The sequence below is a fragment of the Lagopus muta genome, chromosome 2 (assembly GCF_023343835.1).
Source record: "Lagopus muta isolate bLagMut1 chromosome 2, bLagMut1 primary, whole genome shotgun sequence".
In the NCBI taxonomy this organism is placed as follows: Eukaryota; Metazoa; Chordata; class Aves; order Galliformes; family Phasianidae; genus Lagopus; species Lagopus muta.
In genome coordinates this window covers 18040010-18065184 of record NC_064434.1, presented here as the reverse complement: position 1 = coordinate 18065184, position 25175 = coordinate 18040010, and the positions used below count along the sequence as shown (strand labels likewise).

At 36.3% G+C, this 25175-nt stretch overlaps 1 protein-coding gene and 1 long non-coding RNA gene across 27 annotated transcripts in view; one reads left to right on the top strand and one right to left on the bottom strand.

Moving 5' to 3' along the window:
- Positions 1-1282: 1282 nt before the first annotated feature.
- LOC125689487 (uncharacterized) lies at positions 1283-18577 on the top strand. The gene is made up of 3 exons (XR_007375303.1): positions 1283-1388; positions 16604-16690; positions 18419-18577. It is a non-coding gene; the product is annotated as an uncharacterized LOC125689487 (long non-coding RNA).
- MYT1L (myelin transcription factor 1 like) overlaps positions 10381-25175 on the bottom strand; it is a 300542-nt gene continuing 285747 nt past the window's right edge. For 20 of the 26 annotated variants that reach the window (XM_048936649.1, XM_048936655.1, XM_048936645.1 and 17 more), the window contains 4 exons: positions 18882-18973; positions 17092-17201; positions 13501-13644; positions 10381-13172 (listed from right to left, as the gene is read on the bottom strand). In XM_048936649.1, the coding sequence (XP_048792606.1) occupies positions 13032-13172; positions 13501-13644; positions 17092-17201; positions 18882-18973 (487 nt within the window). In that variant the 3' untranslated portion in view covers positions 10381-13031. The remainder of the gene's footprint in view (positions 13173-13500; positions 13645-17091; positions 17202-18881; positions 18974-25175) is intronic. The other 6 variants (XM_048936659.1, XM_048936662.1, XM_048936673.1 and 3 more) reach the window with 1 other exon arrangement.

The following is a 25175-nucleotide window of genomic DNA, read 5'->3' as shown; positions in this document are numbered from 1 at the left end:
CTCTGACCATGAGCATTCAATAGTTTGACATCTGCTGGCCCAGCAAAGACTGTGGATGTCATCTGCACAGAAGACAGATTCCATATCCTTCCTCTCTGTTAGGAAAGTGATGCTATCAATATCTTTTAAAGATGCCATTTTCCTTTCCTCAATAAAATGTTAATGTCCAGTGAAAATTAGTCATTGCCTGGTTACATTTTGAAAAAGGTTTCTTCACAGTGCTATTTTCTCTGTAATGCACTAGGATATATTTAATCCCCTCATTTTTGTAGATCACCAGAATACACATTGTTATCTTCTTTATAATGAGGAATTCCTTAGGCAGGTTTGATGTGAACTAGCAATAAAAAAAAACCCACAGGTTGTTTTCCAAAGTATTTTCAAATCTCCACTTCAACCGAGCTGTCCGCTGCTTTTAGATGCATTCAAGGAAGGATGCTTATTGTATCTGAAATCAGCTGGTGTAACTCACATTTGCCAGATATTTCTGACTCTTTGACATTTTTTAGCATACCTTTGCTTTCAAATACAGCATTTGTTAGGGTAGGTATGAGTCGCAGCTCATATTTAGAGAAATTCCCAAAAAGTGGATTTTGAATAACTGTGCAGTATGGATTTCCTAATCAGTAGTGCGGTATGGATTTCTTAATTAGAAGTTATTCTTTTTTTTTTTTTTTAATCTGACACAGCTATCACAGATACTGTATTGGGAGTAAAACTCATATTGGATTATCCAATAGTAATGTCCACTATCCACTAAAAGAATGCACTTTTATTCTCCTGGCTTTTTAAATGATTTTTAAAATGAAAAATATTATTAGGATCTGCTTTGGAAAGTTGCATAAAACTTCTGAAAACACAGATCATTGCTCAATAGCTAGCCAACATATTTACGGGAAGAGTTTTCCTACAATAAAACAAGAAAATTCTCCTGAATAAACTTTCCCAAAGAAAAATGCACTCATACCAATAAGCTGCTGGTTTCCCACACAGCAGTTCTCCTTAATATCAGCATAAGGGGAAATCGGGTGTTATTAGTTTAATCCCTTGCCTGCACAGAGGAAATACCTTACCCGGAAGAGATTCCAGGCTATTATTTGTACTACAGCAGTGCCTGGAGGCTTCAGCCAAGATCAGAACCACCAGGCCACATGTTTTGGAGACATATATAAAAGCAGCACCTTCCCTGAGAACAGACAGTGCAGCTAGGGCTGTGCCCATTTCCCAGACGCGTGCTGCATGGTTCAGACAACAGTCCCCTGCAGGGCACAGAGCTGCCTTCCCTCGGCTCCACCTGGAAGTACACGTTCCTTCCTGGGCTCTCCACATCAAGGGGAATTTTAAGAAACTGGATGGAGCTCAGCAGAGGACTACTCAGGACTACTCAGGTACCCAAGGGCCTTTAATGCACAACCTGTGAGATGGGGGATCTGGGCTTGTTCCATCTCGTGAGGTGGGGGCAATGGCACAAACCAACAGCAGCTTATGACATTTAGAAGATACAAAGAAATGATAAAGCTGAAATACTCTTTGCAGTGGAAGATGGTGTACATAGCAAGATGCAGTGGTTTTGTATTGTCACAGGAAATGGTTAGGTTGGACTATGGGGAAAAACAGTTTTCCTCATGGCGGCACGTTAGCAGAAATGCTGGGAAACCCCATTCTGAGACATTCTCAAGATTTGACTAGACAAAGCTGTGTCTGGTCTGAGGTAACGCTGGCAATGGTCCTGGTGTGAACAGGAGGCTGGCCAAGAGACCTTCAGCAATCCTTTCCAGCCAACATTTCTGACTAATAGCACAGCTCTCACTGTTACCAGCTCAGATAAGATTCCTCACCAGCCTAAAAGAGGGCAAGTCATTAGCAGTTCACCAGTATGACACACTCTGACTCAGGAATCGCCTTCACTATGGCTTCAGCTTCCAGTAAAATGCAACAGTTCTTCTGGAGCAAAACCAATTTCAAATAATTAAAGGAGTAGTTAAAGAAATATCTCTGAAAATAATAATAATAATAATGGAGTAAGGTTATAGTTTAAGAGGACATTCAAGTGAACTTTAAAAAGTATTCTAACAGATTTTTGTATTTAAAAATAAATTAGAAATAGTTATTCAGACTTTCAGGTTGGATACTAAGCTATACTGAGACAAGAGAGTGTGTGTTTCGGTTATCAGCAGACCTCCTTTAGCTCATGCACTCTTTCCCTGCTGATCAAAGCAATTGGGAGAGTTCAGCCAGGGTGGGCTAGCTCATTCCTGTTCTCTCCTTCAGGGTAGTTTTGCTGTCCTCTAATTGCTTCCTGGGTTGCCTAATTTCTGTCTGATCTTTCTCCTTTAATCACCTTTGATGTTCTGTTGATGTTTGTTACAGGATCTCTAGTTGAGATGAAGTCATTTTAGAGAGTAAGACATTTCTGCAAAGGAAAGTGTAAGGAAATTAGGTGCTAAAAAGAGAACAACAGCAGCAGAAGTGTTCTTTGCTCTGAGTAGCAGTGAAATCATGGATCTTGATTAGTAACTGGAATTTTGTTTTGTGAAAAAAAAATTCATGTCTGCCATGATGCGATCTGCCTACCGACCATCGCATTTCACAGTGGCTCATCAAAGAGCACCGCTGCCCTCCCAAATGCCAGGTTTAGATAAAACAGAGCAGAACAGACAGCCATCTTAAGAAACAAATAGAGAAGAAAGCACCAGTGAAACCAGTAGCAATGCTGGTTCCTTTCGCATGTAAATCAACGTAGCTAAAAAAAAAAAAAGAAAAATTATCTTCAGTTACAGAGATAGTAACTATATTCTCAATATTCTACTGTCCTCCACTAATCATTCTGTCCTACATTCATTCACAAATATGGCATTAGGTTGTTGGTTTGTTTGTTTTCTTTCCATAGTCTGTGGAAAACAAAATGATTCCCATCAAGTTCTGATTGTGACAGTATCTTTAAAATATGGCTGGGTCCATGAACTAGGATTACGTTATCTAGTCCTAGTGTGTCCCTTAGTGGAAAAAAAAATTGAGAAAATTGGAAAATTTTAGATTTTTTTTGTCTTTCAGTTGTTCCGTCATCAGTTCTCATCCTGTTCCTCCCTATTTTTTTACTTTTCTCCTTGGATAACAGCAGCTAAAAGAAGACCAACAGAAATTAGCGAGGATGAAAAGGGAAAGTGTTCTTGTTTTAAATTGTTCTTTTTTTCTTTTATCAAAAAATGAAATGTTAAAAACAAGTGATTAAAATGTTCCATTCACTTCAAATGTTTTCTAGCAAAGATATGCCATATTGCTACCTGAAATTTTATCAACCACAAAAATGAAAACATTTTTATTGAAATGTACACTGAAGGCTTTTTACTTGACAAATATAGAGAGAGCCATTAGCAAGATGCTATACTGTAATTTGCACAACATTTTTTCAATTACTCTGAAATAGTTGAATTGAAATTCAGTTAGCTGAAGTCTAATCCTGAATTTTGGGGAGAAACAGTAACAAAAGAAAGCTTGTCCTCTTTTAACAGGAATCTGTGAGGCACCCAATAATTGACTGGCATTTAAATAAAAAGCATTTGGCCTTAAAATAAATCTCAGTGTGATTCATAGAATCATACTGAAACATGTGCTTTTAGGATTTTATTTTGTAACTTCCCAAGAGGCACCAGGATTAAAAGGAAACGATCATCAATTCTTTGTTTCAGACTTACTGTTTCATCCTTCTTAATGTTTTCCCTGCCCTTTCTCTCCACAGTACAGAGTTTATAGGTCTTAGATTTAAAACAAATAGAATGTTGGAGAGTGTCCTACATAGAATGACAATCACAGAACTGTTTGAGTTGGAAGGGACCCTTAAAGGCCATCCAGTCCAACCCCCCTTCAATGAGCAGGGACACCTACAGCTAGAGCAGTATGCTTGCAGCTCTGTCCAGCCTGGCCTCAGGCATCTCCAGAGATGGGTCTCCTGCCACCTCACTGGGCAACCTGTTCCAATGCCTCACCACCCTTTTTATTCCTCTTCAAGGTGTTCTGAAGCATTTCCTGTTTTAAAAATTGAATTACTCTTGCTCAAAACCTGTTTCCTTGTGCTTAAAATCTTTTTTGCTCTTCTATGGGGGATCTTACCAGAAAAAAAATGCATGGGCATATCACCTTCAAAGCCAGCTCTGGACCTTGTCACACTCATGTTTCAAAGTCCTGCTCATTACTCTCATCAGTTCTCTCGACTTCAGTGAAATTGGGCTGGTTGGTAAGTTCAAAACAGATGATTTAGTAGAGGAGTACTAATAATGACATAGCATATTCACATGCATATTTTAGATATAGACTTGTTTGTAATCAGCATTTAATTAAGTTTATGAGATCTCTTAGGAAACAGTGGGTGAAATCAAATTACAGCTTTACAAAGCAAGGTACTTAGTACAAAGTACTTAGCCAAAGTACTAAGAAAAAGTTTTCCATGATGCAGCTCTGTTAAGACAGCTTCTGATCATGTGTAATGGTTTGCATGATTTCTTTCTATAGATAAGGTCACACCATGTGCAATGCTAGAAACTCCATCTGAATCAACACACCCAATCAGACACAATCTTTGCCATCGATATTGCTTCCTGATGATTTACCAACCTGCAAAAAATAGCTTCTCCTTTCATGTAAGGTAATTCAAAAGGGATTATAACCCTGTACAGTCATGCAACAGATGAGTGCACAAACTCAGCAGTTTAACTGATCATGCAATTTTTGTTTTCAGGCACACACGACAATTTTGTTCCTCATTTTAAGTATTTTGCATCAGCTGACCTACAGGAAATGCAATTGTTTAGAAAAATGACCCCTTTCTTTCTCGTGGATATATTATGGATATCTCGTGGAAATATTCTTTCAGAAAGCATGTATTCCAGACCTCTCTCCTGTCCTACAGATCCAGCTTCATTTATTTTCAGAAATTGTCCTCACATTTATTCTGATAATCACAGACACAGAAAATGAAGAGGAAGATAACAGGCAACACCATTCAAAAGATGAAAACTTATTTTTTGTTTTGTTTATTTTTTCTTACAAGAAAATAATATGTAAACAAAAGAGATAAAATGTGAAACCTGGCATTTCTTCTCAAACGGGCTTAAATTAGTTAAATCTACTGCTATTACTGTTGACATGCTAGTTGCCTGGGTAGAGCTGCAAAACTAGGTTTTACTGTGAACATTTATTTCTGCACTTTACTGAAAGTACCCCTGTCAGAGAAAAGTGAGCCAAATGCTAAATTTCATTTCCTGAGATATACCTGATCCATTTTCTTGTGAAACTTGAAGCTGTGGAGTATCAGCATTTTTCATCACTTAAATGAGCCCTCCAAAAAATGCGTCTCGGTATGCAGACATGAGAGGTGAATAAGTAATGTGTCATAGGTACTTCAGCTCCTTAAACTACACATTAACAATAAGGTATTACTCATGTCAGAATGCAGACAATACTTCTACCTTGGCTTCAACATGCCTGTTGGTGGAGGTTCTTACATGTGATCTGATTAAATGTGGAAGTGGATCATATCTGGGGCATCCATCTGGGCAGAGCCTGAGGGCCCTGGGGCAAGGCCAGAGATTTGTGAGGCAGCAAACTCCAATTTGGGTTTACCCGCAGTTATGCATACAGTAGTCTCTTGTGTTAATGTTGCAAGGAAAAAATAAATCTAAGGTTTCATGCATATGGAGAGAGTAAATCTCTGTCAGAAAGACATTTCAGGTCTTTCAAATTGTGTAAAGAAAGATTCAAATGTGTAAAACTCTCAAAACCTGCCTGTGTGAATCCAGTAATGACTTGTGCATTACTGTTCTCTCCTTGTAAATGCTGTGGTCACTGGAGAATGGGATAGAACAATTCCACATGTTTGGAGGTGATCAAATGGCTCATTCTGTATAAACTATATTATATACTAACAGCACATGGCTTAGATCCTCCTACTTAATATTACATATTTACTTAAATTAATTCCAAAGTAACAAAATCATTTAAAAAACACCTCAGCCTGCCATGATCACCACAAAAACTGGGAAAAGCATGCAGCTATTTGTACTGTTCCAGTTATAAATAGTCACTGTAAATCAACGACATTTTTTCCCATGACAAATGGCCACAAAAGAGGACCTAAACTAAGTGTTCTCTAGGGCATAATCTGAAGCAGTTCATGCAGTGGTCAACCCAGTAACATTCCCTGCCTGAAAGTGGCTGCTGGTCTCAGCTCCTGAGGAGCACTCCACATCTGCAGCCTCAGAGCCATCACAGGACGAGCACCACCAGGGGAGACATGAGCAAGGGACACTCTTAGCAGAAGCTACGCAATCTGTTCCAGAAACCTGGCTCAAAGCTCTACTCTTCAGGGCAGTGCTCATTCTTTCAAGTGTCAAATGAACATCGAAAGCTTGAGCAAAATCAAGGGAGCCCACAAGTATAAGGTTAGGCAACACATGCACAATTTCTGGGCTGGAGACAGTTATTAATCTGCAGTCCCAATGGTACAGTTGGCCACTCCTCAGACAGATGCTCAAAGGGAAGTGTGCCTGGCCCTAATGCCCAGTGCACATCAGGAAACAGTATATAATTCACTTTTTTTTTCCAGTGACACGATTTTTGTTTGACTTTTGAGTGTTAAGAACTTCTTATTTTCAGATCATGAGAGAAGGATTCATTTCAGTTTAAGATTAAAGCTCCTCTCATCAGCAATCTAAGCTGCGTAGCAAAAGATGGAAAAAATTCAGACTGAGCAGAGCCAGGAGTTTAGTGCAAAAAACAAGTAATAAATACAATTGCTATTAGGTGAATCTCAGAAAACACAAAATGGCTTCATAACTTCTACTGAGTGTGCCTGCATTCTTCTTCTTCTGGTAGTATTGATTCCATGGTACAGATGCTTCTGTCTTTCGCGTTATTCTGTCCAGTTTACGTGCTGAAAAGAACACCGTTGTTTTTGATGGTCTGACTCTGTCCTGTTTTTTACTTTTGTTTTTTACTGACCCTGTGTACCTGTTCTGCAGCTTTTTTCTTTTCTGTTTCTTTCCTTCCTACAGACATTCTAGCTGATCATGCTCCTTGGAAGCAGTTGTGAGGAGTGACTCACTGTGCAGATTGTGAGCCACAGGGAATCCACAAGTTATTCCTTATAGTCAAAGAGAGGTAGATTTATAAAAACAAAAAACAAAACAAAAACAAACAAACAAACAAACAGCATGCTTTTGGCAGGGTTAATTTTTCTGTTTGAGATTAATGCCTCCATTGAAAAAAAGTGCCTCCAATGCAAACTCTTGCACCAAAATAAGATTTGACTTCCTTCCTGACAAGTGTTAAACAAAGAACTGATTGCATGTGTTCCATTACACATAAACTCTCCCTTTATCAATGAAGTGAACCATCTTACCATATATGAGTGACAAAAAGGGCTCAGAGTTATTTGTGAATGTAGTTTCTACAATCCTTTTTCCCCCCCTGTGTTTGGTATTGCTGTGGCAAATAATCTGATTCATAGTCTTCAATAAAAAACAAATGACCAAAAAAAGAAAAATTAATCAGCACCAAATTGATGTACATGAAGAACTTAATTACAGGAAGGATTAAATAAAGAGGAGATGGCTGTACATTGCTTAGGGCAAATAGAAAATATTTTCTATGTTCTGAAACCTGATTAAAATGTAACAGTTGATTACAGATCTAAGAGTCATTATTGAGCAGGCAAGAAAAACTGAAAATAAAGTGTGATGATGTAACAACATATGGACGGCTTGGGGGGTTAATAACAACAGAGGGATTTAATGTTATGTATGAAAGCTTTGCTTGGTATACTGGGCACAGTAGGGTCGAGAAGGATTACGGTTAAGAAAGTTCAAGGAGAATTATGTCCACAGGCACGATGAAGGGCCTGCTGGTCACAACAGTGGGAAGATTGTCCTGTGAGAGTAGAGGAATTGGCTTATGTCCTTTGGCAAGAGATTTCTCAGTAGAAATACTCGAAGGAAACAGAAATTAGAAGTGGATATTAACTACTTCAGCTATCACTGATCAGTTGACTACTAATGTAGAGAACATCATGCCCACTGATACAATGAATTAGGTCTCATTGGGCATTCTTGCTTTCTGGTCACTGTGATCCATTTTACTAGAGATGAGGTAACAAAATCTCAGGCTTAAAAGAATAGCTAAGTACATGTTTATAGTTGATGTATAATGATTTGTCTTCTACCCATGAAAGAACGTTGCCATATTTAAGCCTTTTGTCCTTGAGCTTTAGGCTTTATGTGAATAATTTCATTCCACAAGAATAGGGACACTAGACATAGGTCTAGGGTACTAACATATTTAATCTGTTGCCCATTGTAACACTGCAATGCAATGGAAAGCATAGCAATGACAGCATAGTAGCAAACTCTTAGGCTGCAGCAAAAAAGAACATGCTCAAATACAGCAGCAGCAGCTATAGATACAGAAACAAAGACTATGCTTACCTATAGAAGGCCTCAGGCGGGCAGGGATCTCCAGCAAAATATCCTTGACTCCATTGCCAACCCTTAAATGAGGTCTGAGAAGGGGTGGAACCAGGACCCATCCCCTTCTGGTCACTCAGGTGTACTGCCTAGGTTGGCCCTGCCTTCTCACCAGGTGCTCCATCACTGGTTCAGGCCATGACTTAGCATTTCTGCTAAACCCATCTTTCTCTAAAAGCTGAATTTTGGCTATTCTCGGTCTCAAAAATTTTGAGAATTGCCTGCCAACCCTGTTCCATTTGTTATTATTTAATTTGGTGAAATAATGTAGTGAAAAGTTTTTAGCACCTCTGGTGATAACAAAAATTTGAACTGTGTTTGAATGACATGTAAAAGTTTTTTTGTGCATCTTGAAGTTTCTTTGTGTTCAATTTTTCTCAGAATTTCTTTAACTTTCTTTATTCCATGGCCTGTTCTGCTAATTTTCTTTAGCATAATCCTGATACCAACAAAACAACCTATCTGTTGGATACATGAAGCAGAGCATTAGTCTTCTACATGCATTTTTAGGCCACGTGTCTTAAATTACTGTTTGATAGAGATCATTAGAAAAAAATTACAGTTGTCCTCTAAAAGATGTTCACTTCTTCCACATGTTCACCTCTTGCAGTCTCTCCCTCTTTTTTCTAACTTCTCCATTTTGTTGTTACTTTCAGAAAAAGTCTCACAAGAAGATGACAAAATGAGGATCTAATGTGAAAAACTTTATATTATTTCATTTATAGTAAGCGTAGCAAGAAACAGAAGAGATCTGGGAGATCATGATTGATTTTTGTGATGCTAAAAAATAATATGAGCTTTTCTAAAAAGTTGCGTTACATACACAAAAATATAAACATATTGCATTGTGTATAACAAATTCACACACGGAGTCATACTCCTTGCTGCGATGTCCTCAGTTGGCAGACATGATTTTATCTGCTTTTTTTATTTTGCATTCTATTCTGCCAGTTGACCTGGACCCTTTGTATTCACTCCCTTCCCTCAACCAACCAGCATTTGCTAGAGACAGAGACAGCTGAGAATTTGTTTGGCAGCTCTTATATTGGTCACTTAAGATGATCTCAAAGGAATTCAATTAAGAGGAATGGCATGCAGAATTAATTATTGATAACACTGCATAACGCTGGACATAATATGCATGCAATACAGGAACTAAGCATATGGTAAAGTCATAATTAAGCTTATAAATCAATTAATTGCTAATCTCCTGTGTAATTACTTTTGTTTGTTTCCCAGGAAGATATTTTAATTAGATTGTTTAAAAGTGATAATGAAATTGAAACCAGTTTTTAGCACTTTCCAGTCATAACATTGGTTACGTTGTGGTGCAGATCACAGTTAATATTGAACATGACAGCAGTTACTGAAGGTCACTCTTCCTGCCACAAGCAGCGCCTACCAAAAGTGTCAACTGATCCTTGTCCTTTGCCTCTTCAGTGGACAGGCTACATAAGCTCTGGTTTGAAAAGTCTTACCGCAGGTCAAAAGAAATTGAAAATCATCCCATCTGAAGTTCATGTTCAATTCATCATTTTTGAGTCTGAGGACCTAATTATCAGTGTACTTCATTTTAAATGTATAATCCTTCCATTACACTTATCAGGCCAGGGAAACATTGTGAAATTTCCGTCTGGGATATTCTGAAATGCTAGAATAAACTTCTCCTTGGTTTTACAAATTTCTATCGAGCAGGAAGGACATAATTCAAAGAGGCAGTCATATCCTGCCTGAAGAGCTCGAGGAATCAGAGACCACGGCTACTTATGAAAAATTGTCTATAAGGATATCTTCGTAGATGCCATGTGCTAGATAAAGTGAAATTCTGAAACTGATCATAGAACCACTGTGCTACAAATGTGGCAACACATTTTTTTATTTATTTAGAGTAAGATGTGTTAACATCCAGCATGACAAAATTTGTACAAAGTTCACAATTTAAAAATGAAGTCTCACAGCAACTTGTGATTCCACACATTTATAGCAAAATTAAAATGTCAACAAATCCATGCCGTGTAGTACAAAAATAAATCAAACTTCAGTTCCACAGAGAGCACAATAAATAGTTTATACAAAATTCTGTCTTAATAAATGATTACTTAAATTAACTTAGAAATGAATATGAACAATAAGTTATAATAAATAAACTCTGATGACTCACAATAATTTCATATGAAAGGTCAGCATTCTAATATGTGACACTTTTGTGATCCCTATATAATAGTCACAGATAACTTTTGATTTGATATTATGTACCAACATTAGATGAGCAGCAGATTTGTGCTTAAAATCCCTTTCCATTGTACATAGGTGATAACAATAAGAATCCAAAACTGATACTATCTATTACTCTACTGAAAGCATTACTATACTGGCAAAGAAGCTGCAGACACAATGCAGTGGAAAAATGCATATGCCATTATGAACAATGAAAGCCCTAAAAGGAGGCTAGGGCAAAAGTACAATATATATGGCAGAAGGTGAACAACAAGCACCTTGCTTCAGCTCTCAAAAAGGCAATTCTGAGCATGGCAGCTACAACTAATAGCACAACAGAAAAAGGGCACTGTACAGATAAGATACTGCAGAGCCCCAAAGTAATTACATAATCTTTTCCCAGCTAGTTATTAAAGTCCTCGTGGAAAACTGTAAGCTTTTGTACAGTGAATAGTATAAAGTGCCGCTGGGATATACATATATTTATACATATATATATATACCGAGGTTGAGTATTGTATCAGAATATTTGTTGTGAGATCCCTGTAGTCTCCCTTAGCAATATTACTGGATTGGCCATAATGGCTTCCACTATAATTTGTTCTAGTTTAGTGTCACAAGGCTAATGACACAAGAAATTGCACACCTCCGTATGGATATATAGGGCAAGGTAAGTGCAAATAGTCAACTGGCACATTGTGGGGACAATGACCCTGTAAGTCCTGTTCTGCTAAAAATATTTTTATTTTTTACAAAATCCATCTTTTTCATAACAAAATTTTAAAGTACTTTTGTACTTTCTGCATAACATCAAGACATGGAAGGAAAAAGATATGCTATCAAATTTAAATAAATTCAACATCCGTAAAACACAACACATCACCAAATTTACTACTTAAAAAAAGAAAAATGGAGTAATAAAAAGTGGTCTTATGCATACATATAGTGCAGTCATTTTGAAGAAAACAATCAAATCTTGAAGATACAAATAAGTTTTATCTTAAAATGATCCAGTTTAAAGCAAAAAAAAAAGTGCTGAAGTATATTTAGTTACATTAAAAATTTGATTGCATTCATTTTTGCAATAGGTAATAGTAGAACGAATACAAAGCATATGTGAATGCTGCAGTAATGATTGTTCTCAACTAAAAGCAAAACATAAATGTTGAAATATTAAAAATGGGATCAAATGCTTGGCCAAACAAAAGGAAAAGTCTTTACTGAACTGCATTCCCACTACAGAGAGCAGTGAATGCAGTTCAGTAATGCTAACAGAAGCAGACCATTTGTGTTTATCCCAAAACTAAAGATGTGAAAAGGCAATATTAATTTTAAAATATTGTCCTCCATCTTGAATTGGAAATACAGAATTTCTGAAAGATGAACTACATTGCTATAACAGATAATTCAGAGGGGCACTAGCAGTCCAGTAGAGGTAAGAGAATGTTGGCTCCAAAGTTTATTTGAAAATAAAAGCTGAAATCTTCACGTTGTCCACCTCTGATATAGTTCTTTTCATAATGGAAGTTCCCATATTCATACCATGTAATGCTTAGAAGTTAATTAAAAAGTGCTGTTTAAGCTGCTTTGAATCTTCTGTCAAGTTTCCATGGCTTGATGTTGTCTTACAATAAATTACCCATTTTGTATCTTACATCTAATCCATGCCATTTTCTTGGAATTCAAAAAACCTCATTTTATTGCCCCCACCACACACCATCCTCCAAAAACAAAAGTCACATAATATTTTCAAGCATTGTTCAAAAATAAAGCATTTTTGCAACCAATTCTTGCTATGAAACAATATGCACACAAAATGTATTTCTTAAATCCCATAAAATCCTCCAACATGAGGCAAAATGATAGTGTTTAAAAAGTGGCTGCAGACCGCAACATTGTCATTCAAAGCTGTTTTTTTTTTTTGTCCATTTCAGTTCAAAATACTAAAACATTTAATCACTAAAGCATTAAAAAGAATTTACACTCTATTTATTTTGATCAGCTTACCTCTTCAGAAATATATATACCCCAAAAATGTGCATACATTAGCAGCTATAAACATTACATGGCATATCACACTATGTCAGCTTATATGAAAACGTACAAAATGTGAATGTATTCAAAAAACTATTCTGCAGTTACTATCTTTAAAGCAAGACATAAAATCATTATGAAGTCTTGTAAGCATAACACTGTTTCAAACAGAAATAAATATATAACACTTTCTGGTAAATTACAGCAGCAAAAAACAAGAGGCATCCTTTTTTTAAGCAAGACTTTCACCACTATAGCAGCTGTTCAGACCTGAATTCCTCTCACAGCCTGCTTTATATTTTCCAGTAGGGCTTTATTTTCTGGACTCTGATAACGATCTTGATTTGTATACATGTCCGTCAAAGTGGTCACGTAAGCATCAAAATTTTGTTCATTGATTGGTTCCTACGAGATATTAAATAGTAGTTCATATACAACTTTTATTTTCTTAATTGTATATTCATTTAAGCATAACATATTATCAAGGCATAACTGCCACCATTTTTTATAATATTTAAAATGCCTATTTAGTTCTTACTTAATTTTTTTTACAGGATACACTGGAACAGGCCCTCCATGTCTTTGTTAGCAGTTAAATGTATCTTTATGGTTTCAGTGCTGTTACCACAAATATCCAACTGGTTGATGAAACGTAAACATAAAAAAAGACATCTATTGTATGAAGTGAACTGAAGATCTCCAAATTCCTTAACTTGTGCTCTCAATCACTTACCATATGTGGCAGCTGGATATTAGCTAGACTATGAATTAAAGACTGGCTTAAATTGGCCAATTCATGAAGAAGAGACTCATTTTGCTGTTCAATTACTTTGTTCTCCTCTTCTATCGTCTTCAGGTTGCTCTCCATTGTGGTAATCTAAAATGGACAAATTTGTGTACAATGTAATATAAGGCAAGCTGTTATAAAGCATGTGCTCTTCAAAGGGAGTAATCATAGAAATACCAGAGAAAGGAGAAAAATATCTATTATTGAAACCAAAAAGGGTCTGAAATTCTTATCATTGTTAAACACATCTTTTTACAAGTGCAAGTGAATGGCTTGTTTTTTTTTTAATATTGGCAATAACGAATGAAGTTGGATTTAGTTTTACTGTTTTTGAGATTTTCTTTTTGCACTGAAGGGCATTAAGAAGAACCTTAGTTCTGCAAATTCACCCGTGTGATTTAACAGTTCCACTCCTACAAGCCTAGTTGTCAGTGGTACATTTCTAATATTTTTTGCAATACATATATTGCTAGTTAAGCATGCACAGCTCCATGTCAGTGTTGTCAGTTTTTTGTAATTATATATATATTTTTTCTATCCAAATTCGTAGGGCTGCTTTTGAAAGCTGACCAATGTACGGTATTGCAACTGGGTGTGCTGCTGGTGTCCCCAGGTGACAAGACACAAGATAGCTGCAGCCTTATGTTGTGCTCGAGCTAAAAATCATTGTGGAGGCAACTTACCCAAGCTGATGCAGAGCACAGTACTAACAAAGTTGTAAGGATTTCAGATGAGCACTGGCTCATGTTCAGCTATCAAGAGCACATTCAGAGCTCAGTTGTACCTATTTACACTTTTCTTTGTAGACTTGTCCTAACTTTCCACACTGGATGACAACTGTTAACAGCTATTACAAACTGTGCAACGTGTGTTTGTCTGTGTAGGTTAAAATAGAGAATGGAAAAAGAAGCCAGAGGAATGGAAAAAATGCTAAAGAACACAAAGTTTTAAGTTATCAGAATGAGCTTAATTTATTTCTACTTTGCTATAATGGAAAGGATAGAATTTAAACCCACTCTTGGGAACCTGCATTAGCAGGGGAGTAGGACCTCTAGATAATCTCTAGAGGTCCCTTCCAACCCCTATAATTACTTTTCTGTAATTCTGTGGTTCTGTAAATACTGAGCTGAAGTGTCTGAGCAGTAACAGCCATGAGAAAGGGGAATTTTAGGTAACAGCTGGCACAATCAGGTTGTTGTTTTATTCCAGACCCAGAGGTTAAGTCTGCTTATGGAAATACAGCCCGTTAGTTTACAGACTTAACTTTGACAAGTGTGCAACTTTGACATGTGGCAACACATAAAACAATCTTTAGGTGGATCTGATTTTGATTACACTTGTATATATAGCAATTAATCCATGCTGTCAGTATTGCAGGAGCTTGATCTGTCACAATTAATTGATTTTTAGCTACTCCTACAACACAGTATAGCAGGCAAATACTTTTATTCAGTTTTGGAACTGGGAACATATCCTCCTCTTTTGTTTTGCTTTCAACTTCTGCATACTAGAGAGCAACTCCATGCAAATACAAAACGTTTTCTGTAGGTGCTTGTTAGAGTCAGCCATGCTCCAATATTTACCCTAAAAAACAATTCTATATTAGAGACCAATATGAAGAGCCTGATGTCAATGAAAGCTAGTTAAGTATGGCATGATGCTGCTGTTTCACAGTAATTTAAATACATAGAAAATCTATTAAAAATTATAATTGAGTATTGCCACCTAAATAGATTTTTTTTCCCTTGGGCTGTGTCATGGGAGATGCTGACAATTTGAAAATTAATTACTTGCAGATTTTTCTTTCCCTATCTTATGTTCATGTGTTTCTACTCCTCTCATACTTTTGGAGCTGCAAGTAAAAAATCAAACAAATTTACTAAAATATCTTAAATTAAAAATGTTTTGTTCCACGTTTTATGCAAAAATGCAGCTGGTATAGGAAAGTGTTATTAGTGTCCCAAATGAGATAAAGTCTGTAATACAACTTCCCACTGTTTTAAATATGAAATATTCTATGATGAAGTCCGTAATACAACTTCCCACTGTTTTAAATATGAAATATTCTATGTGGAAGAGAAGTCCTTGTTGTAGGAAAAACTTTCACTGGCACGTAAAATCATACAGTATTCAAGACCTCAAGAAACACGACTTTTGCTATTTATGGTGTTCATAAAATTAACACTATTTTTTCATTGTATATACTTCTGTGAAGCTTTACTGATATCTAGATGATTTTCTAAAGATTTATCATTAAATATTTTGTCATGCTTAATATAATTTCAGCGTTCTAAAAAGAGGGAACTGTTGACTTGGATATAATCTTAATAGATTGACAGTGACTGTGATGTAACTGTGTTGGAAATGTCTTCAGGAGAGTGTCATAACTCTTAATTGAAGCCTCATGTAAGTAAAAGAAAAGAAAAGGTAGCTTAGAACCTTCCAGTTTCAAAACTCACTAACAAATTCTGCCAATGTTGTATTTATAGATTTCCTGCCACTGAGTAGTCTTCTTGCCCTCTTTTTTTTTCCTACTTGATCACATTAGAAAATTGTAAAACATCCATAAAATCCTATCAAGATGAAATAATGGCAGAGAACCCTGAATAAAACTGAATTGAGGTTTCAATACCAATTCTGCTACTATTTGGAAGTCAAACAAAAACACGCTGAAAGGCCACATTCTTTCTCTATTTTTGAGTATACAAGACGAGGACTATGGAGACTGTATACTTCTCTACAAGCAATAGGCAAAGAAGTAGCAAGGAACAGCCATCTCTACTTCCATTAGGTAGGATCAGTGTGACTTCAATTATTACCATCATGGGAGTAAAGGCTGAAAAATACTGGGAATGGCAGTAAAGCTCTCTGTAGCTGTCTGTACTCAAGTCATGGGAATAAAACAGCACCAAAAACTATGCTGGACTGTGGAAAATGTCAGGGAAGGAATTCAATTTATTTCCTTCCTCTGCCTTTTCCATCTAGCATTAGGACTGAAAAGTGAGAATAAAGTGAGGTTTTAACATCAGTTTCTCCATGTTTTCAACAGATTTATAGGGAACCTGAAAGGAACTAAGCTGGATCTGTGAAACCACTCTCGCTGCCAAGAGCTGCTCTACGTGATGAAGTGTAATAGGTACTCCTTTCCATATCTAAGTTTCCTTTGTAAAACAAACCTGAAAAAAGCCACATTGTTCATTTGGGCTCCTTCACCTTGTGACTTCTTATGTTAATGACTATGATCTAACCTAATAATTTAACTACTATTAGAAATGTATATGTAGCTTTCTTTATCAAGGGGAAATACAAAGCTGACAGGTCATGCTTTTGTCATTGTTTTTGAAAGTATAATTAGGTAGGGCTCTTTTTTTTAATGGTGGTAATTGATGTGGAAATTGCATTCTGAATATTGTTTTCTGATTTTATAAATGGCTCACATATTAGTATGTGAGGAATACAAAACACTACAATATATTTCCCATATTTCTTTTAATCAGTCATGTAGGAAAAGCAGCTGAATTTAGGGCTTCATAAAACTGTTACCTGAGTTCTGAGTTTAATCATGTCAGCTTCCATCTGGGAGTTGGATTCATTTAGTTCTTTGATTTCTTCATCTAACTGTTTAATTTCTTCATCATTTTCTATACCTATGCGATATAAAAAGAAAAGATGTATTAAAATACCAAAGCTTTAAATCAGAGTTCAGCAAATTAATTACTTCCACATTTGAAATATAATTTACTTCAAGTAAAAGTTTTAGAGAAAAAAATATAGAAGAAGGAAATGCTCTTCGAACTTGTGTTCTGAAGTTAAAATATTAAATATATTTTCCACAGCTTTTAAATCAGCAATAATTTTCCAGCCCGTGTTATGAAAATGCCTGGAGAATCAGTATGTCACAACTTTCTTTTTATACATATTGATTTTAACACTGCAGTAAAAGAAAGGCACCTGTAACAACAAATTCTGCTCCACATCTTATTTAACTTATTTGAAGGACTATCCTAACTTATAGATATTCTGAAGGAAAGAAAATATCTTAACATGATCATCTTTCCATAGCACAATGCTGTCAAAATCATTTCCCAACACAGTAAAATTTTGTTGATGCATTAGGATATACTGCGATTCTGCTGTTGCTTTTAATATTTGCATGGTTCAGAAGAGTGTTATGTAATGATATTCAGGGCAATTTGCAAAATGGAAATGATTTTTTACTTTTATGGCTTAAATATTTAAAGAACTGGTACCTATATCTTTAAGAATTCAGAGATGAATAAACTCTGTAGTTTTATTTATTCATTTAATTATCATAGCAAAGCATATAACAATTCTAGGAAGAAATGTGTCTGGTTTTGCTAAAGTCTTAAGTCCTAAAACTAGAGAATTTGTGTTCCCATTGGCTTGCTCTTACACATCTTTTCCCACTATCCCTTACTACAACAGGAAGAATGCTGTGTGTCTCTGTAAGCATCCCAAATGTCTGTATCCCATTCCTGAAGGCTTTCCTCATGGATAAGGCATGTGGTAGAGAAAATTACGCCCAGACCTTTACCTCCCTGAATAGTAGCAACTGAACCAACACATTCTCTAGCTGTGCTGGCAATGTGGGTTGAAAGGCTCTTCAGAAAGCTTTTTCTATAAATGCTTTTTGGCTCTGAAATACATTTTATGCCAGCATTTAAGAAGGCAGCATATTAAGCATGGACAGTCACAGATGAAGTGACTATGTCAAGTTCTCCAAGAAAAATTAGGACTTAGGTACCTCCCAGAAAAGACATTTATGCACTACCTATCTGAAGCCCCTACAGTTTGCTTTATTTGCACTTCAGGTACTGAGGTAGCATCTTTGCTTTCATTGAAGGTACTTGCATCATCTTTCCTGCAACTCAAATTTCCCAGGAAAGACTGCAGATCATTGGATACGAAATGGCACGAGAGGTTACAGAACCCCAACTCCAAATCCGAATTCAAAGGACCTCATAAGGACTTGACACCTCTGGAAATAAATTATTTTCGTCCTTTAAATCCTGCAACAACATAAGGTCACCCATCTGCCTTGGTGAATGAGATATGAATCAGAGGACCAGAAAATTACGGTGGTGTACTCTACTTTGAAATATTTTAGAGTTATTTGAGTGTAACAGCCCAGGCTGACTCACTCCACTGTTGGCTCAGATTTCCACAGCACAAAGCCCAGTTTAAATTCTACTGACCTTGAATTCCCAGTTTATACTAAGGTTTACACACAGAGAAAAAAGAGCCCATAGTGACAACTTCAGCTACCAATGAAATATTGTATTAAAAGGTAATGATTAAAAATTTACCATTACTGGCCCGCTGCTTTATTGTTAGCATTTGTTCTCCAGACAGCTTTGCTTTCTTCATTGCTGAAGTAGCTCTGGGACATCCTGATAAACTGTGAACATTAAAAAGCTTATTAATTTTGATAGATATTTGAAAATAAATCTTTAATCCAAAGCTGTGACAGAAAACAGTATTAGAGATGAAGTTTATTGTCATTGCCTGGTACTGAAAGAGTGTGCTAGTCTAAAAAAAAAAAAAAAGAAATTAAAAAGTCTTACCAGTAGTTATTTCATGATTTTATTCTTCCATACAATTTCTTTTTGTGTAAACTCTAACATAAAAGTCAGATATATCATGTAAAGATATAAGCCAAGGAACAACAGTCCAATTTTCTAATGCTCTTCTTCAAAATTTTTATTTAAAAGTAGTTACTCCTCCACTTCAAATTCACATGATACCTCTCTGAACTTCCACCCATGTTAATTAATAGTCAAACATTTAATTAATTGATGTGCATCAAAACAATTAACCCTTACAGACTATGCTTCTCTTAGTGAATATAGTGTACTGAGCTGAGTAAATTGCTCTTCTTTAACTGCTTCTTAAAAAAAAACAGTATCCGTGTGTCACTTTTCTGTTGAAGCATAAGAAATGACCCAAATGTTCCCATAAAAATGACTTTCCTTAGAATATCAATCTCTTAAAATGTATATTTGATACACTTACAGATGGAGACTCAGTTACTGCTTGTCTCTCATGTTGTCAAAACTTTTAACTTTTAATTACATCATACAAAATAATTTGATGTCAAATGCAATCTCAGCAGATTTTGTTATGGGAAATGCTCACTATTTTTATGTAATTATATACATCAAGCAGTCTGTTCTTTGTAAGTCACATCCTTAATGCATATCACAAGATTAAATATATATTCAATCTGATTGAAACTTCTGAAACTTACTAAACAATTCCATACTCTTCAGGACTCATGATTTTATAAACACTAGAACTGAAAAATGTTACACACATGTCACTGCCTCCTGATAAGATCTCTGCAATATGGAGCAGGTTTCTGCGAAAGATATCTTTGAGTAAAAGCATTCACTTAGGTACAGACCCAACTTCCCATACAAAAAAAAATTAAGTAAAATACATAATTATTTAGAATTTTTCTTTAAAAAGCCTGGGCTACTATTATCAAGTGCAGGCATTTAGAAAACGCAATTTTCTCAGAAAAATGTTTAAAAATTAAATTTATTTCCTCAGAAGAAAAATCAGTGTTCAACATCCAGACTTGTTTCTGAGAAGATACATAATAAAACAACCCTGGCAGTATCAAGAAAGCGCATGACCTAATACCTTTTCACTATTGCCTAAGTAGTAGGATAACAGTATTCCAAGCTCTACTCCAGACTCAAGGCTTGACCACATAAAAACCCTCCTCTTAAAGTGACAATGGGAGTGCTGGGGAAGATTAAAGAGAAGGAGGTTGTGTATTTTGGGAAAAACAAACAAACAAACATCAGTGCAGGGAAAGGAATTAAAGATAACAACAGTATGTGCATTGCAACAATTACATTAGTTTACTCTTATCTTGATCCTTAGCCTTTTCCTCTCCAAAAGCTTTAATAGCTGTCCAACCAGGGAACTCCTTAAAATGAAATTCTCTCTCAAAATAGCCCATAAGTAAAGCTACACAGAATTGGATGCTAGAATTGCATGTATGTGAAACCCCAAAATAACAAAACAAAGTGTAATCACAAGCAGCAGAAATTGATATTGTTTGCCTTCATCCAAGGTTTTGTTCCTCATTAGTCATCTAATATAACAGATGGAAGAGAGCTTTGACTAAAAAGGCTTCTTTCAATGATAGTGCCCAAACCACTGACTACAGCCAATTTCTTCTTTTGACCTCCCTACCCCTTATGCACACAGTTTTAACACATGCACCACTGTACTTCTATGATTACCTTTAGCTTGTTAGGTTATTGTTTTTAGAAGAAGTCATGAATGAACAGAATCTCCTGGCTTTTCCTGCAGCTTTGATTAATTTAAGGGAGCATTTTATACTCCTAAAGGCACCAAACTCAACACATAGAAAGTTGTCAAATTCAGACCATGCCATCAACCTCCTCTGCAGGTCTTTATTGGCAAACCTGTCTCCCCATTAGGTCCATACTGTATTGTAACTGGTAAGTTCCCTTTCCAGGCACTTATAATTTTAATGAAGCAGTGATTAAGTTAGTAGTCTAAATTAGCAGACTGAGTTCTATTAAAGCATATTTAACTTGGCTACATTCTTCAGAAATGCACAAGACAAAGATATCAATACGCATCCTCTTTGCTCTGCTATTAATGAAGGTATCTATAAATACTTTCATAGAATCATAGAGCTTTAAATCATAAAACAATAAATTAGAGTTCTGATGACAAGTTTCCACTCTGCAAGGACATCCTAACACTTCCTTTCTAACTTCCAGAACCTGAAGGGGAAAGCAGTGGAGGGACTATTTATACGGGCAGGTAGTGACTAGTTGAGGAAAATGGACGAGGGTAGATTTAGACTAGGTATCAGGAAGAAATTCTTTACTGTGAGAGTGGTGAGACACTGGAACAGGTTGCCAGGTTATGGATGTCCCCTCCCTGGAAGCATTCAGGCCAGGCTGGATGGGGCCCTGAGGAACCTGGTCCAGAGGGAGGTGTCCCTGCCTATAGCAGGGGGTTGGAACTAGAACATCTTAAAGATCCCGTCCAACCCAAACCATTCTTTGATTCTATGATTCTTGACTGCACTTTCATGTAGAGTTAATTACTTGCTTTTTTTCTAAGATGAGAATAACCAAACAAGGACAGGACATATGGAAGGTAAGATGAGAAAAATGGGCAAGTCAGCATTACACCAGAAGTGGAATGCTGTACAACAAATGAACATCACAGAGGTATACAGTTAACTAAAAGCTTCAATTGAGGTCCTAGTGAAACTGAGAGTAGCTCCAGATTTCTAGAAAATTGAAGACATAATACAAATGGTGGAGGAAAAAAAAGCACAGGTATGATCTTTTTTTTGTCTCAAATATCCTTAGATTTTATTATACACAAGTAAATTCCATTTCAGTTCTTTAAGAATGTACTGGTTTTAGAGCTAATTTTCTTCATAGTAGCTAGCCCTACTATGCTAGCTATACACTACGTTTTGGATATGTAATGAAAAACACATTAGTGGCAATAACACACTGATGCTTTAGTTCTTGTTCTTTCACAGAGCCAAGGACTTTCCTGCTTCTCACATTACTCTGCCTGTGAGTAGCTAGGGGTGTGCCAAGTGGCTGCGAGAGGACAGAACCAGGACAGCTGACTCAAACTGGGCAAAGTTATATTCCATATCATATGACATCACGCATAGCAATGAAATTGGGAAGAAGAGAAGAAAAAGGTGTGTTTGGCGTTATGGCACTGTCTTTCCAAGTAACCATTATGTGTGAAGAGCTCTGCTTTCCTGGAAAGGGCAGAATATCTGCCTGCTGATGGGAAGTAGTGAATTAATTTGTTGTTTTGTTTTGTTTTGCTTGTGCATGCAGATTTTGCTTTACCTAGTAAATTTTCTTTATCTCAACCCATAAGGTTTTTCAAATTTATTTGCCTTTTCAGTTCTTTTGCTCATCCTATTGTGGAGGGAGTGAGTGGCTGTGTTGGATATAGCTCTCTATTGGCTCTAAATCTCAACAAAGATTTAAGGAAAATGAGTCACATATACCTGAAAAATAAAAAATAAAATATAAAGACCAAGACAAACAAGCTAGCTAGTAATTCTGATAAGGATACTATCAATTTTAAAGCCTGTCACAGATTTTTCTGCTACAAGTCAAATTACTGTGTATGTGTATTCTTGCTTTGGTTTGTTTTTTGGATTTTAAACAAACCTTCCACTGACTAGTACACAAAAGTCTAGAGCTTGTTCATTCCAGTAAAGAACTCATAAAATTAATCACCATTATCTCACTTGCCACTGCCACTATTCTCATTATTCTCATACACATGAAAAATAATGCAAAATAAAATACAAGCATAGTTGAGCTTTTTTTTTTTCTCTATTAAAAATGAATAAGGCTTTCTAACAACATGCTGGGAGTATGGTGTAATAAACAGTCTACACATAACGAGACATCATTTATCTCTGTTTGACTGTGGATGCCCCAGGGCTTGAAGCTCCAGCATTTCAGGTGGAGCTGTGAGAAGTGCAATACTCAACTCCTGTCTCCCTCCAAATTCCTGATTCAGCAGGAGCTGAGACTCTGCTGGTGGTCATCAGCAACTTGTCTCCTTGAGATGCCATACTTCTTGGCTCTCACTGAGTTTCTACTATCAGTTCTTTAATTTGAGAAAGAAAAGTGCAGTGTGGTATATAATCCTTGAAAGTGAGCCACTGCAACAATTTACAGAAAACCTGTGAATAAGTGAATTAAACTGTCGAATTAAAGTGACCTGGGGTCATGTCCAGCAAACCGCCTGTAAGGTGTGTGCTAAAATTTGAGCAAGCCTCAATTTTTGCTGCTTGGCTGTGTATATCTGACATCGTTTATATCAGAAATTTGCTTTTGTTGGGCATAGGTGCTAGATAGAGAGGTGCATGATTGGGACATACACATGCAGGTTTTGCTTTACAAGAATGGCACTGTTGATGCAATAGACATTTCTATACACTATACTCCTGCATTAATTGGGGTTCTTTTTTTCAGAAACACTTTGCAAATGGAGGAATGCAGAGGTAAAGTACAAGTAGCCTCACAATCCACAAAATAAGCCCAATCCATACAGAGTTACATTTGCATTTGGCCCAACTTTAATGAAGAGTAGCGAGTTACAGAAACCCAGTCATCTAAGACGTATGCAGAAAGACTACATGCAAAAATTAGGATAAAGTGCATATGGTCACTGCATTGTTTAAGAGTTGAATGCAATGTTAAGAATGCATTTTATTTTTCTCTTTTAGTAGTCTATGCATTGCAACCAATGCATAGTCATATAATCATTAGATTTGAAAAATAAAGTTGAATTGGTCCCAAAATAAAAGAAAAATTACCAGGGCAAAAAGTTTGAAGGAGATTTCTCACTAGTAATTAGTACACATTTACAAAAAAAGTCTAGTTTAAAACAATGAAACATGGGCTAAAATGCTGAACTGTATCAACAATACAGTAGCGCTATCTTTGAGGGTACAAGGAAGAAAAGCCATCTGAATGGAGGGATCGCTGACCAAGTGGAGGGAGTAATTGCCTGGGTGACTGAATTTAGCTATCACTTCTTTTTTTTTTTGTCTCAGCAGACAGACATAGTCTGGTTGCTCTTCAGGATAAAGGAATTGTACTTTTCCCATCAAGTGAAGAAAACATTCTTCGAGTAGCAATTTGGGGATGTGGAAAAGTAGGAGACATAGGTCAAAATAAAATGCAGCTTTTGTATTTGGTCTGTGAAGTGCTGAAGTTTACAGAGAAAGAAAGAACAGGAAGTAAAGAAACAAGACGCTTTATCTGGAGTAATAACAAAGTATCCTGAGGGCTAATTTTATAAAATTTATAAACACTTTAAGATTCATTTATAAACACTTATAGATTCACCATCATTGTGGGATTTTTGTTTTGCTGTTTTTTATTTGTTTTGGGTTTGTTTGTTTTTTTTTTTTTGGCCCATTTTTGGTATTTTTGGGGAAAAGTTAAGAAAATGAAACTCTTTTCCTGTTTATTAAAAGTAGCATCATCCATAGAGAGAGTAAAGAAAGGAATATGTCCCAGGACCTCTGTTAACTACAGATAGATCCAAAACAAGCCCCAGAGAAAATCCTTTTGAAATGCAGCTAAATACAGATCACAGTGAAAACTACTGCTTCATTTTGCTAATGGAAGAAATCTTACTCTTCTGACTAAGCTCCAGAGCTGTTTGGTAACGTTTGAAGTTCAAGTTAAGAGATCAAACTCAATGATCAAAGTGACCCTTTCCTTGGTTTAATATTAAATCCATGAGACACTCATTTTTTTTCTATGTGGAAGAGTACCAGCTGTAGAGATTCCCTTATTTCCATGAGTAAATTCTGCTATTCACCTTAAAGGATGAAATACTCTGAGAACAGCACCAGCAAAGATGAAAGGAACCCTCCATGGCTGAGCACTCGTTTTTATTTACATTCAAGCGTGATTGGCTTCTCCCCAGCTTCTTACTGAACTGTGAAATAAAGGGAGCCCTGGAGTGTCAGTGATGGAGAGGTTCTGCAAACAAGGTAGTTCTGTTTGCTTGGAGATTACCGGGACTCATGTAGGAAT